Raw genomic sequence first — 15570 nt, 5'->3', positions numbered from 1 at the left:
AGTCGTGGTTTTACGACAGTCTGTCTGCTTTCTGTTAACAACCACCGCTTTACGGCAGGGACCAGTCTTCCACATGGCCTCGTCCAACCTGGTTGAGGCCGGAGTGTGTGTGTGTGAGGTTTGATCACTAAACCCGAGTTAGCTAGAGAAACGAACATCACATGCGCTGGACGCAACTTAAAATAAAAAAAGTAAGATGGGTAAAAGTAGAACCACTAAGTTTAAACGTCCGCAGTTTAACGCTGTCGGTCTGCCGGTGAACGCTGTGAAGGAAGCCGACCTAGAGGAGGAGGAGCTCGGGGAGGAGAGCTGTCCTGCTGCCGAGCTGCTGGAGAAAGTAGGAACACACTCTGCCCCATAATCAATCTTCTTTATGTGTGTGTGTATATGTTTTACATGTTGTATCTTTGGTTGGCTCTCATACATCTCAGTGTAATGCTTAATAAAGAGCTAAGGCTCGACGATATGGCCAAAAAGGTTACCGAGGTAAAAACCGTGTCATATTAGCCGATGTCAATAATCATAAAGATAAATGTCACATGCATTGATTTGTACATTTGTATTTAGCAGAATCCACTATGTATACACACAACTGCATTTTTATCAGTATCAGTTGATTATCACGATGAATGTCCCAGTATTTTTTCTTGACAGTGTCAAGACTGAGTGAAGCATGGGGGTTTAAAACTCTTCATTTTGGGCAAAGAATTACAAACAAAGCTCAAGTTGATTGATGGTTTTATACCTCAATGCAAAAGCAATACATTGATATTGAAAATAATATTGCAATAATGATAGGTACTGGTTTATCGTCCAACTCTACACGGAGGACATCCTTTATTGAGATGACTAAGTTTTGAGTTAGGTCATTGGAATCAACTTCTTAAAGTGTGATTTCAATCTCCACCTCCTGTTGATAACTTTACATTTTTCTGTCTAAATTAACTTGTATCTGTACATTAATGATGCCAGATTTTATGACCTCCACATATGTCGATATTTTTCTTATGCCATGTGCACAGGGAAGAGACATATTTATAATTGTTCATCTTTAGATTTGGAAAAATCTTTTGCTGTTAATAAGTGTTTGTCATTCTCTGCTCATAAATAACAGTTTAAATCTACCACTGATAACCACAATCTATCGCCCAATAGGAAAATGTTCATCTTGATATAATTCTTCCGCCGTACCACCCAACCCTAGTACCCACTGCAGGAGGACTGAAGCAAGTCAATCTATGTATTTAGTGACATGTTTTAAACATCTCTCTACAGCTGCAGAGTCCGAGTGCAGACGTGCGAGAGTTTGGTTGTGCCAGCATCTCTCGGGTGGTGCAGCAGAGCCAGACCATCCCTGGCTTCCTCCAGAGGGACGCTGTGAGGCGCCTGGGCCCCATGCTGCTGGACAGCAGCCTGGCTGTCAGGGAGACGGCCACAGGAGCACTCAGGTGAGTCAGTAGTGAAGTTGTGGTTCAGATCAGATCTGGACCCCTACTCTCCAAGCTAAAGACATGTTTGTGTGGCAGCTACACAAAGCTGCAGCAAGGAATTACATTTATTAACTCCCACACTGAAGAGCAGTAGACTAGTCAGTTTAATTATATGTTAATCATGTGGGCCACAAAATGTCAATCAATAGTGGATAAGTCCACGGTGACTCCTTCACGTCTCTTGTTTACAATTAGAAAAACAAACTAGAATGTCACTTGGTGGAGCTCACACTGCCGCCATGGTCCAACAGCTCCCTTCAATTCAATCAAGCCACACTTCATTACACACACTTCATTACACACACTCTAGATATCAGTTCCCTAAATATTCCAGATTTTTTTCATTTGCTGCTTTCAGGGTTAATGACGCTTTCAGGGTTGATGACGCTTCCAACATATGACAGACGCATTAATGAAAGAAAAAATAAACAAATATCTCCAGGTGAAAAAGTGATGTCATACATGTAGAAGACACCAATGAAGCTGTCGAGAGAGTTTGTGGCGATAAGAGCCGAAGTGAGGGTGTGTCATCAAGAAAATCTCGTGATCTACGAAGCGGAAATGATACGTCACTTCCTGTCTCCGCCTGCTGCCACCAGGCTGCTCCACCTCTCGCCTGAATAAGGCAGCGCTTTGTTACTTTTGCGAATGTGTCTGTGCAGAGAACCTCCCACTCTGTGGGGCATGTATGACAAGCAAACTCCAGGTAAAGTCCCTATTCTCCGGAGTTTACCTGCAGGTCATGTCTGAAAATGGCTATAGAGAGCCATGAATTATTCTCTGGGAAATCAGTGGAAATGCCAATTAACACATTATTTGCAACGTTGAAGTGATAAAAAAAACTCCTGGATCATCTTTGCCCGGATCCAGACCAAAATTTAACGAGTTCTTTCTTTGCCGATGTCTCATCTTTTCAAATTTTGTGGAAATCCATTCTGTAGTTTTTGCATAATCCTGCCAACAAACAAACAAACAGACAGGGGTGAAAAACTAACCTCCTTGGGGGACGTAACAAAAAAAGCATAAAATATGAGAAACTAAAGAAGCTAAAACCAGCAAACATTTGGCCAAATTTTATTATAAGAAATAAATGCAAATTTATTTTGTTGCGATGAACTAATTGAGTTATTTACTAGTATCTGCAGCTGTAAATGAAAGTTTGTGACACAGATGTATGCGAAGCACAGTGTGTTGACTTATGTAAATACAAGATGACTCAATAATCTTGTTTTACCCTCAAACCAGCTCATTTTCTTTTGTTTTCTATAGTTACTCTATACACTGTTACATTTAAGAAGAAGGTTCTCAGATCAACCTTTTTCAATGCAGATTGTTTCACAAGTCAATGCAGAGAAGTCACAGGTGTGATAGGTAATTTCAATAATGACTCTGTTCTATGTACTTAAACCAGTTCTAGTTTCCAGCGTTACAAACAGCGTGTTGTGGGGTCATGGCAAACTGGACTAGTTGCCAAATTAGAAGTGGTTCCTAAGTCCAGTCAAGGTCCAAGATCCAGTCATAACCTGCCAGAAAGTAAACCCTGGCCCTTTTAACTATTAGTAGTTCTGTCATCAGAGTCTTCGATTGTCTGCCACCACGTTCATGCCACTCAGTCGATCAGTCGCAGTTATGGTCTACAAACATCGAAGTACGACGTAAGACGACTGAGTGTGTGTGTGTGTGTGTGTGTGCGTGCTTTAATGGTTTCTACTACCTGTGCAGCTCTCTCAAGCAAAACTTGTATTTTGAACGTGGACACCTTGCTCAATGCTTCGGTTTAATAAGACAAAATAACAACCCATGAACAAATGAAAGCAAATAAAAACAACTTTGGTTCAGACAATCATGGCTATGTAGCACAGAAGTATTTGTCATGTTGCTTCAACAGGGGGCGCCATGCCACAATGAATGGCTTGGGTGTAACAAGAAAGAAAGTTCTGTTTTCATGATTTATTGTGTTTTGTTTATTTATTCTCTTGTGATATATTCAGGTTTACGTTTCATTATTTCAAATGTTCTTTATATAGAAAACAGATCACATGTGCATCGTGTGAGTGAACATTTTATACAGAAAAGTTGATAAAGTGCTGTACAATTAAAATATAAAGAGAAGTACAAGAATATAGTAAAAATTAAATGACAAAAAGTGAATAAAAACAATATAAGGACACTGAAAAGCCATGTGGATCCTTAGTTAAACCATAGATTTGTCTGAGGAACACTTAATTGTGAATAATTAACTGTTCCAAAGCTTTGCGGTTGCTAATGGAAACACATGATCGCTCTCACCCCTCGACCCGGGTCACTGGACGTGAGACAGTCAAAATAAGGCCATTGCTCACAGTGTATCTCCAGCCTCTCTCTCTTTCCCCCTGATACACACAAAATACAAACAGCCTCTCTGACAGCAAATCTCCTCAGTCTGACTGAGTGTGCGTCTGGGTCCATTTCTCCCCGACAGGAATCTGAGTGCATGCGGAGGTCAGGAGGTGTGCGAGGACATGGTGAAGCACGACGTCATGACTCCTCTGACAGCACTGCTGAGAGAGGTGAGACTCCACCACTGCTTTTAGCTAACTCCATCACTTCAGTTCCTCCTCATCAGCAGCTGCTTCAGACGGCTACAATATCCTCAGCAATGGCCCGAAAATATGGACTGATATCAACGTGTCAAAGCCATATGGGTATCTGTGTTTATGTTTGCTGATAGGAAAACGTATACATAAATAATATACAGTAGATAAGACGTGCATTTATGTTGACATACATTTTTTACAAAAATCTTAATTCTGTAGTTCTATGTATTTAGTTGTATTTATGTTTTCTTTTTATTTATAGTTATTTTTATAATAAAGTTTATGGTTAAACTATAAAATATCAAACCTCAATTACATTTCTTTGTTGTAAGGGTTTGATTAGGAAATCTTAGGAATCACTGCCAAATTTTCTGTGGTATAGTTTTTTTTCTAATATCAGATATTGAACTTGAAGTTGCTCTTTGGTCAGTAGTGTGACATATGTAGAGTGTTACATGACTAAGCAATGCTCATGGACCATGTGGATATTTAAAAAATCCAATAGTAAAGCGGCTGCATGAGATAATTCATATCTGCTAATATTTCATAAACCTTTTTTCTTTCGTACGGATGTAAGGATACAAGGTTCTTCTTGTTTCCATGTGTAACACACTGTTGTTCTGTGTCCAGTGCTGTGCTGGTTTTGAGAGTGCCGTCGTGCAGATGAAGGAGCAGAAGAATCCAGTGGAGGATGTAGCCAATGAGGCTGTTCACCTACTCTGGAATCTATGGTGAGACGAGAGCCTGTGGTGAGCTGGTTCTCACACCCTGCTTTTAACCTTAAGTGATGGTTTACTGAGCATGTCATTCACACCAGTCCTCTGCTGTTGGCGAGTCTGTGTCTAGTACCCATCTTTATTTACTTCATCCCAATTGTCATAGCTAGTCAAGAAAAGTACAAGCCCACTTATTAAACGATGGTTCCTGTAAACGGGCCATAATCATCAACTTAAATATGCTCTCACATCCATCTCATTTTATGATTTCCTCCAGTGAGAGCAGCAGCCAGGCGTTGTCCATGTTCAACAAAGCAGGTCTCCTGCATGTGGTTGTCCAGTGTCTGGAGAGACACCCACACAACGTGGAACTGGCCATATCTGCAGGTAGGACTGATTACTACACTGTATTCTGGTTAAAATTGGTTTGATGTGTGTATGACGTGCTGGTTTGAGGCCTGTTTCCAAAATGATAGCACCTTCAAGCAGTGCTGATATTTAGATCCTTGCTAACCCCAAACTGTGCGTATGCATGGCCCTTAATTTGACGATTGTTTCTACCAGTGCCAATAGTCTGTAGGCCAGACTTGCAGCTGTGAACAATGACAGATGGACCACAGGTCCAGGGGAAAATAATAACACATTGTTTTTGGACTTATATTAATTGCGAGCTCAAATGAATTTGTGTTAGGATAACAACCAAATACCAGTGACCCCTATATTGAGGTGACTTCATAAGCTAGATGTTTTCTTATATTTCTGCTAATTTCATTTCAGTCCAATGCAAAGGGAAATTCTTCTGTAAACGAGTTTCCTTTTCCTGTGGGAAAGCAACATTCCTGCTTAGAGACACTGGCTCTGAGCTATCAAAGCAATAGTTTGATATACTCGTATAATAATAATTTTGATATAACTTGTTGATAATTAATACCATGTCCAGTGCATAATGAACACACTCAGTCAAACATCACATGGAGTTTACCATAGTATACCATAGTGCAGTGACCTCTATCTTCCAAAGATTACACTTAAAGTTGTGCTATTATTGTTATTCATATTTGTAGGTATAAGACTGTAGCTCCCAATCACCCACAAACCTGAAGGTTGGTGGTTTGAACCCTGGCTCCTCAAGTTCACATGCCAAAGTTCCCTTGGGCAAGATACTGAAACCCCAAATTTCTGATATGCTGCATATATATATATATGTGCTGTACGAATATGTGTGTGAATGGCTGACTTGTAGTGTTAAGCACTTTGAGATAAGACTAGAGAAGCACAATATAATTACAGTTAATTTAATATATAGATGGTGTGAGTGAAGTGGAAAAGTAGCCTTTTCCTGCCTTAGTGCTTTGTATTATGCCCAGAAAAAGAATAATGTGAGCACATGTGAGAATACAGCAGGAAAATGTTCGGAAAATTGACAGTGAACAAGTTACATTTTTGTGTTGTTTGTTTTGTGAACGTATCTGACCCGGAAAATCTCCCCCTGTGTTCTTCATATGTGAAAGACAAACTCTGGAAAATATGTCAACCCAATATTCCGGACATATTCAGGAGTTCCTGCACACAGATTCATTTAGTTTGTCATGGTTGGGAAAGCAGTATTTCAGAAATGGTTTCCTCTTTGTGTTCTCCCAGCTCACTGTTTGCACACTGTGACTGAGGACAACTCCGAGCTGCTGTGTAGCATGAGCACTGCCGCGCTCGGCGCCCTGGAGAACGTGCTGCTGTCGTCTCAGCCGAGCATGGCACACACTCTGCTCAGGACGTTGGCTGCAGGTACAATTTGTCTCTTGTTACATCTTTTGTTCATGACTAGATTGTAAAACTGTAACTTTCCACAATAGACAAGTAGACTGGGACATTAATAAAGTTCCGTGTGGACAGATGTTGCCTATAATGTCCCAACTGTGTCACTCAGGGACACTGTGGAACATGAAGGGCAGCCTGCCCGCTGCCCGTCAGGCACAGGCCCTCAGCGCTGTGGTGGCCACCTTGTCAAAGTGCCTGGATCTGGATTCAGGGACACTCATACCTGAACTCAGACAAGCAGAAGAGGATCGTCACAGAAACGCACCGGCTGCGACAGACGCAGAAGACCAGGCTGCAGGGGAGCTCGCTGTGAACGAGATGGATGAGGAGGAGGAGGCACCCCAACAGAAGAGGAATGGGAAGGCTGTGAAGATCGATAACGACTTCTCCGACCTGCTGCCTGTAAGTGGTATTTCTATATGTTGCTGGCTCATGTTATGCATACAGAAAGCCATGTGATCCTCTGGCTATACAAGTTGACCTTTGGACACAATAAATCACATTTGTCAGAGAGATTAGGAATCCTGTTCTCTTGTCGATTGTACATTTTATTAGAGCAGTACTGATAAATTGGCTGGGCTCAAATGTTCAGTCCCTTCGAAAACTATTGAAGTTGTATGAACGATTAACTTAGTTACCTCCACGCAGGAGGTTATGTTTTTTTTCTTTTTGTTTGATTGTTAGAAGGAATACACAAAAGCTACCCAACTGATTTCCATGAAATCTTGTAAAGGGGCAGGTTATGACCCAAGGAAGAATCCAGAACATTTTGGTGCAGATCAGGAATTTATTGTCACTTTCTTTAACATTGTGAAATAGGACATTTTTCAACATTTTCATTGATTTCTCAGAGAATAATTCATGGATCTTGATGAAACAAATCAGACATGTTCGGGGGACTGATATTTATGAGTGTTTGCAATTTGATGCACATCCAAATAAAAATCTGGATTTAGTGACTTTAAATGTGGTTTCATAACAGGACTGTTTGGCCTTGGCGGATGTACGAACTCTATTCAGTAACATTCTCACAATGGAAAGTGAATTTTTTCAAATGTAAACCGTCTTAAACTCTCAAACATCAGAAGAAAAGTGTTTTTGCCTTTCAAGTGTCATTCATACATGTTCGTCATTTAAGTCTTAAAGATAGTGAATAACAAAGCTTACATATATAAATTACAGATTCAACTCATTCTGAAAACATTCATTCGTCAGCAAATGTCATGTTGCAATTTTTGATTTTAATATCGACCTTCCATGTCCCTTTCATGGGAACGGGGCAACATCTAAAAAAAAAAATGTTTTGTTTACATGTCCACAGATGAGTAACACTTGGAATGGCAGGGACACTGCGTGCTGAGAGAGTCCATATAATTCGTATTAAATACAGTGCACAGGGTAACTTGACACTAGCTTTAGATCATTTAATACAACAGACGGGAAACAAATCGAAATTTACCCTTGGTTTTAAATGCTGTAAATGTCAGGACGTGCATTTTTGTGTTAGTGGGGAGGTAGTGATGCACTTCTGGGTTTTGGAGGTGCATATTAACGCCAGGTGAAAAGGTGGCTTATGAGTCACCCTGGAGTGCGAGCCAGACTGACAGGCCAGACAACGTGTCGGGTTTGGGTGCAGAAGATTAGGGATGCTCGGCAAAGGTTCAACAGGGAACAAGCTTCTGGCTCCCACCGCGCCGACAGACCCCTGATCTGACCTCGGCGAGACAGAGCTGTCCCTCTCAGCTCAGTCACAGCCAGAGCCCCAAGATTGTGGGCGACATTCACAGTGATGTTCCAAGATTTCCCCAAACATCAAGTGTTATACAACAAGGATCTTCATCTTTTTTTTTAGACACTCAAAAGCAGTTTTCAACAAGTGCAACTGGACGTGTTAAAATGTCCAACTGCAGAGAAAGCATCTCAGTCCCTTGGTTGGCAGCTGAACTCAAGCTGGGTGAGAACTGTGCTAACAGTCATCGTTTTGTTGGGATGTTGACTCACATGGCTGCTTGTTTCTTTCCAGAGGGGCAAGGAGGAGCTGAGGGAGGCAACGGCCTTGCTGACAGCCCAGCAGACGTCCTTAGAGATCATCGTCAACATGTGCTGCCCTGACGGTGAGTGTTGTGGGCACTGACAGCAGTGCTGACCCTCAGGGCACTTCTCCTCAACATTATTTCCTCTGACACAATTACCCCAGTATGTGTTTATCAGAAAAGCTGTTATAAGGAGAAATACATGTGATAAGTTCATCTGTGTGCCTCGAGATACTTTTTGTTTTCTTGATCAGTCCTGTGTATGTGTGTGTGTGTGTGTGTGTGTGTGTGTGTGTGTGTGTGTGTGTGTGTGTTCAGACCCATCTGACGACGAGTGGGAGGAGGAGTCGAGCAGCGATGAAAGCGACGTGTGTCCGGACAGTCTCTGTGATGGAGTGTCCAATCTGATGTCGCCCCTGTGTTTGTCAGCTGAGGTTCACGGAGCCTTAATCAACCACAGCGTCCCTGAAAAGGCAAATCCCAACCTGCGTCATCAGCAAAACCTCATCTGTCAATAGTTATAGAATAGGAGTTCAGCTACATCCACACCATGATGTTTTACTCTGCAAGTCCCCTTAAGGGCAATTCAAGGCAAGAAGGAGAGCAAACTTAAGGGCCCTGACAATTCATCCACACGCATAAAAGCCATGACAAACTATTGATAGATCTAAATATATAACATATATTATAATATAATGTATAATACTAATACTAACAAGTTTAGAAATACAAAAAAGAGATTAAATATAAAATACCAAAATGTCACATTAGAAAATGCGTACTGGATGGATAAGGTTAAAGTGCAGGTGCATTCATCAAGGTAAACTGACCATCCCTTATGGTTTATCAGTTTGATGGCCTCTGGAATAGCACCTTGCAGTTGGTTTTGCTCCTGCAGGCCACAGGTCGCCAAACCAGCAGTGCCCCTACATATCACATCTACTTCACACTACTACAAAGTCTTTAAGTGCCTAAAACAGAGCGTAGTAGTCTGGCTATGTAGAAACTGAGACGTTTGGAAACTATGATGCAGTCACATTCATTCACTTCCTGATTGCTTTTATTCAGTCTGGACTCCACCAACAGTGGTGAACACAAAGTGTTGCTAACACGGTAACAGTTCCACCTCATCGTCGATCCAAGAACAGAAATCCCTCATTTTATTTTTCACCATTGTTTCTTGGTCGTAGTATTTTCTTTAACTAAGCAATTGACTGCAGAGTAGACAATCTGCTTCCTGTTTACACTCGCATGTACATGCACAGTGTATATGAATATTCATGTGTTTTCTGGTGTGTTAGTATGGACAGAGATTATTTCTGAAATGGAGCTGAATCATTGTTTTGAAATGAGAACGTATTAATATGAATGTCAATCAATCAGTTCAATTTTATTTGTATAGCCCATATTCACAAATCACATTTGATCTCATAGGGCTTAATGTAGCCTTCATCACATTGACAGACACTTAAGATAAACATTTGAATGTAATAAAACTGTTTTTTTTTTTTAAGTACAACCATAATTATCAACAAATATGAATCTACTTATACAGTGAATCCAACCCAATGTCCACTAAAGGCTGAACAGTCTGAGTTACCTACTGTACAGTGTAATAGAGATCTGTCTGGTACTTATTCAATCAGGCTAAACCCTATAAAGATGTTTTGTAGTAATGTATAATGTATAAGTATATAATATATTTTTCTCTTGATTCAAGGTCCTCAAAAAGACAGAGTTCCCCAGAACACAAGCCACAGATGTGTGCCATCAGAATCCCTCCTGGAGAGGCCTGATAAAAAGGTAATCCGCTCTCTTGAGCTTCTCTCTGTGATGATCAAATGTTGTCTCAGCATATATCTCCACACAAAAATTGTTGATGCAGTCTTGCATGAAAGGTCCTGATAAAAGTCATGTTTATTGTAGGATGCAGCGCGTACAGTCCCGGGCTCTGACGTGCTTCCACAGCATCCTCTCCTCCATGGATGCTGAGTCTCTGGGAGGAGCAGCAGCCCTGCAGGGAGCAGCACAGCACCTCTCTACCCTGGTTTTTGGTGCAGCAGGTCTCACATTTATGTCTTATTATTGAAATGCAGCACATGCTCTGTAAATCACATTAAGGATGTTAGATGTTAAAAAAAATATTTCCTACGAAAGACAATCAGAATCGCAGTGAAAAGTGAAAACCAGATTTAAATCATAGGAGCCAGTTGAAAGTGTATTTGTAGAAGGAACAGTTGCAGAGGTATAAAGATTGAAGAAAACTGAAGCATCTGGTATAGTTGCTAAATACACAAAAATGTTCCTTCTTGTTTTCAGAGATACCCAAAGATGAGGAGTTCCTCGAGGCCGTCATCAGTGCCATGCGGTCTCTTCTTCAGATGATCGCCTTCAAAAATATCCCCCAGGTACAGAATACACCACAGCAGTGATTCTGACCATTAGCATCGTTGGGTAGAATGAAAGGGTTAATCCAGTGGATTAGTATCGCACTTCCATGAATTTGGGGATCTTACTAGAGTGATTTATAAAAAAAATTCTCAAAATGAAAGCAGTTTAGGCTGACATATCCTCACTTTAATTCCTTAGCAGGAATTCATCTAAAAATGCCGGCCCCTTCATATCTCATAATTCAACTCTGTAACATCTATTGTCAAACATACTTGTGCAGTGTCCCTACTGTCTGTCTGTAATTGGCTGTTTGCTTGGCCTGTTGCCATGCAGTTTGCAGCTTTCTTTCTGAAAAGTGACCTGCAGTAATTGAACTGCGGCAAGTAAAGACCCAGTCCACAGAACCCTGAAGCTGCACCACCACTGCTGCACAACGAGCTCTTCACCTGTTTGTTAAAAGTTCGATGAAGCTCGGAATGCAGAACCCCGAACTTTAGAAACAGTTGTTGTTCCAGGGAATGCGCTGTCGGCGTCATCGACAACATCATTTATGTTGATGACTCCCAGCCGCTGCTGCTACAGAGCTGGTGGTCGCTTGTAAGTTTGTTAATATTGAACGTATCAAGAGTCCGAATTGATTTGACTCTGCACTACCTTGGGCCTTTAACAATACACATGCCAAGTGTGAAGCTGATAAGATAAATGTTTTGAAATCTGCATTCCACATACAGATAGGCAGAGATTTATTGAATTAATAGATGGATGCTGCTGAGGAAATGTTCACACACCAGAGCTTCAGTCTGTAATGAAGGCTTTACACTTAAAAGATGAAGTCTTCAAGCCCAAACTAAAGTTACCTTGATGACGTCTTTAGGGTTACTTTGTTTTTAGACTTTGGAAAAAAACAGACTGTTGTTACAGTGTGAGTACGTCTCCTCATTGTGAGTAAACTGACTTTTGTGTGTAAAATAGGTGGAGTTTCCCTTTAACTTTGGCTTCATGTTTATTGACAGAGCTGACTGAAAGAATACGGAGGCATCACAGACTTTAAGTTTTGTGTCCCGTTCCAAATCCTCCTCTGTCACTTCACACTAAACACTGGATCATGTTCATGTTGGACCGCTCAGTATCCATGTTTTGTTTTTCTCAGTGTATGACCCCCCAGCAGCTCATGAGCCTGAGCGAAGCGGCCACCCGCTGTGATGTTGTCAGTGTGAGGGTCAATGCCGTCGCCATTCTGGGCATCACTGGCAGCACGTTGGCCAAAGAGAAAGGCACTGCTGAAACCCTTCAGGTAAACTGCCGCCTCTCTTCTTTTTTTGGAGTATTTGTTCTTCCTTTAAGAAACTGTGCTCCCACAGATGATTGGAAACGCCTTACTTCAAGTTGCTACAAGGGATGCCGACCTGGTTGTGAACGGAGAAGCACTTGACGCCTTGCTTGATGTGTTTGCGGACGGAGACGAGGCAGAGAAGGCTGCTAAAAACATCCAGTTGCTACCTGCACTGAAGGCACTTCACCCTGTCTTTAAGGCCAAGGTACAAATTTCATTTCTTCTTACTGAACCATATTGTTTATGATACTTTAAAAATAATCTGCATTTACATGTGCAAATTGATGATAAATCTATCTCTCCCACCACTGCACCTTTTTTCTCCTCTTTGTAACTGGTATTGCCTCCTACTTTATTTCATGTGTTCCCATTTTTCAACATTTAAAATGTATCCATCCATTGTCTTATACGGCTTATCCTCATGAGGGTCAAAGGGGGAGCTGGAGTAAATCCCAGCTGACATTGGGCAAGAGGCAAACTCTTTAAACTCTAGAGGGGGTCAGCATATCAGAGGGGCCAAAAAAGGCTGTTTTCAGACATACACTGAACTTCAGACATTCTTGACATTATCCGGAGGGGCTGTATATGAGAACGCAAATGTCCAAGTGTAAGGCTCCAGACTTTCTCCAGAGGTTCGCTATCCAGCCCCCTAGTAAAAATCTGCATGATATCAGAAAAAGCTCATGTGAGAACACAGCAGGAAGAAGAGCCGACGGTAGTGTCGATTCGCTGTAAACTAAAAAAAAGCGATTTCCACGGCAGAATTAATATGTTACATCCTGCCTCTGTCCGCTGCACCACCCGTCATCTGAACACTTCTGTGTCGGTGTGAACGTCCGGACCCTATTCTACGGCCATTCTCTGGAGTTCATGTCTGAAAACAGCTATACAGAGACAAATCCACACTCACATTCATGCCTACGGTCAATTTAAAGCTGCAATTAACTTAAACAGTGACTGTGGGAGGAAGCTAGAGTACCCTGTGAAAACCTACGCAGACACAGGGAGAACATGGAAACTCGACACAGAAAGACCCCTGTCCGAACCTGGTTTTCGAACCGGGAACCTTGTTGCTGTGAGGCGACAGCGCTAACAACCACACCTCGTGCTACAACTTTAAAAATAGCAATACAATTTCTTTTTTTTCTCATAGATTCGTAAAGAGGGAAAAGGCAAGTACAACCCTCAGCAGCTGTGCGTGCTCGACAACATCAAGGTGAACCTGAGGAGATTCATCGGTTATCTGGAGAAGCTGGTGAAAAAATGAGGACTTTTCAGTACTTGTGATCAGTGGAACGAGTATGGTTTGGACGGATGCTGTATGCTAGCAGGAGTATAGCATGGAACAGGAAATGTTTTTGAAACCATCAAGTATTTATTATGTTGGTAGTAAACCATTTGTTAATGCTTGGTTTCAATGTTTATATTCTCTAAATAATGATTTACTATTTCACTTAGTGGTGTGAAAGTTTATTTGTTGTGAAGAAAGAAGAGAGGAATCTAATAATTAGTATTTACTGTGTGTTGCAGTAAAGATTTGTTTACCCTACATTAAACTTTGAATGAGAATGTTTTCATACTCCCCAGATCAGGTGTGGTGAGCTGACGGCAGGCGTCACCATGGTTACCTTTATTTTCGCCCCATATTTCTATGAGCTAAAAATCCGATGTTTTTAAGTCCTGCTGGTCCTGATGAGGGTGTGTGAGGTTTTAAAAACCGACACGTTATAAGAGTGAGTTTAGTTTCAGCTACTATATGTAAAGGAGATTTTTCCTTTTAGAATCATTATTGTGTTAAAGTATCGGCTTGGTCAAGAGAAACGAAATTATGATGTCATTTCACTAAACTGAAGGGTTTTGGCACGCTCACTGCAGAAGTTATAATAAGACTACAGTCTATTAAGACTGACGTTGTAGCCTGTAGAAATTAGCACATGTTCTCTACCTCTGCCTCGCTGTGCGTCCTCTGCCTCCCTTGTGTTACACTACTCTGATGCAGGGAGTGGTAACTTTTCTAGGTTTTTGCAGGTCACCACAGCAACCAGCTCTCTACTGAGAGTATCCATCTCGGTACGGTTATAGAATAATTGCAAAAATACAATAAAAAAAAAAAATATATATATATTTTGCATTACTGAAACCAATAATGATCAACCAGCATCTGGTATTGCTGATATAACAGTTATGTGCTACAACACAGCAGGTTTGAAATAAAGTAAATCCAGGGTAATTTCATTTATTTTTGCTCCTAATTAGAGGGTTTTTGTGTCAACTCCTTAACTTTGCTGATTTGTGTTTGTGATAATGTCATAAACACACTTTCAATGATGTGTTTAAGGTAGAATATGTCATCAGGCTATGAATAATTTTTTTAATAAATCCTGGTTTCTGTAAGAGGTTTCTTTTGTATTCTATGACCAAGTTCTGGACTTGTATGTGTTGGGATTTCTGTGTCTCCAAGCAAATGCTGAACCAATCAATTAAAAGGTAGCTGAACTATATCTTAAAAAGTGTTTTGTGTTTAATACTTTATATAGTAATTGCCGCCATGATCATGTTAATTTTGAGTTTAAAGGATATAACAACACAAAATAATGGCCCACAACCATCCAGTCATGATATGATTATACACAAGATAAAAAAATACTATGACTGAAATAGACAAATATATCTTTTGTTTAATCTTTTAATCCAAAACAGATTACATCGTTATGTTAAGGAGACTAAGGTCATAATGTTTTTCATATATAGTGAAAAATTGTGTGTGGATATGTGGGCATTAACCAAAATTACAAACTTGTTATCTCATACAGAATAGCTATAATTTAAACCTTATGTGACATATAATTTAAACAAAAGTCAAAGATCCGTATGTACTCAGTTACATTCAGGAGGATTACCACCAGCCCTGGGACTGGCAGGCTGAAGGCCTATCCAGAGGAACACAGACTGTTGGATGTGTGAGCTCAGCAAAATTGAGAATGAGGTTTATTTTTTGTTTTATTGTCTATGTTCTTTTCAATAAAATGTCCTCCATTTGTGCTAAATTATTTTGGTTGGATGAGTTTGAAAGACTTGTGGGAGGTTTTTGCAGATTTTATTTGTGAGGCAGAAAGACTGCAGATTTTCTTTTATGAAATGTAAGTAATAAAATGTTGCTGGAGCACTGCAGCTTTACTTTTGGTGTCTTATAAACCAATGAGGGTTGGGCACTTA

General features: G+C 40.7%; 1 protein-coding gene across 1 annotated transcript; it reads left to right on the top strand.

Moving 5' to 3' along the window:
- Window positions 1-60: 60 nt before the first annotated feature.
- heatr3 (HEAT repeat containing 3) lies at window positions 61-14855 on the top strand. The gene is made up of 15 exons (XM_034581803.1): window positions 61-337; window positions 1276-1448; window positions 3952-4039; window positions 4697-4797; window positions 5060-5169; window positions 6424-6564; window positions 6707-6999; window positions 8621-8711; window positions 8949-9103; window positions 10351-10433; window positions 10557-10693; window positions 10950-11038; window positions 12172-12315; window positions 12383-12559; window positions 13508-14855. Exons 1-15 carry the CDS (start codon window positions 197-199, stop codon window positions 13619-13621), a joined length of 2037 nt encoding a protein of 678 aa, XP_034437694.1. The 5' UTR covers window positions 61-196; the 3' UTR covers window positions 13622-14855.
- Window positions 14856-15570: the final 715 nt, after the last annotated feature.

Source organism: Hippoglossus hippoglossus, chromosome 3 (genome assembly GCF_009819705.1).
Source record: "Hippoglossus hippoglossus isolate fHipHip1 chromosome 3, fHipHip1.pri, whole genome shotgun sequence".
NCBI lineage: Eukaryota > Metazoa > Chordata > Actinopteri > Pleuronectiformes > Pleuronectidae > Hippoglossus > Hippoglossus hippoglossus.
Note: the sequence above shows the minus strand (reverse complement) of the source record. Positions and strands in the feature narration are given on the sequence as shown.

What these genes read in the sequence shown, in the direction of transcription:
- heatr3 (XM_034581803.1), top strand. Translation starts at nt 197, where the DNA reads ATGGGTAAAAGTAGAACCACTAAGTTTAAACGTCCGCAGTTTAACGCT. An exon ending in TGACAGCACTGCTGAGAGAG is followed by an intron (nt 4,040 to 4,696) that starts GTGAGACTCCAC and finishes TTCTGTGTCCAG; the next exon opens with TGCTGTGCTGGTTTTGAGAG. An exon ending in GCACTGCTGAAACCCTTCAG is followed by an intron (nt 12,316 to 12,382) that starts GTAAACTGCCGC and finishes GTGCTCCCACAG; the next exon opens with ATGATTGGAAACGCCTTACT.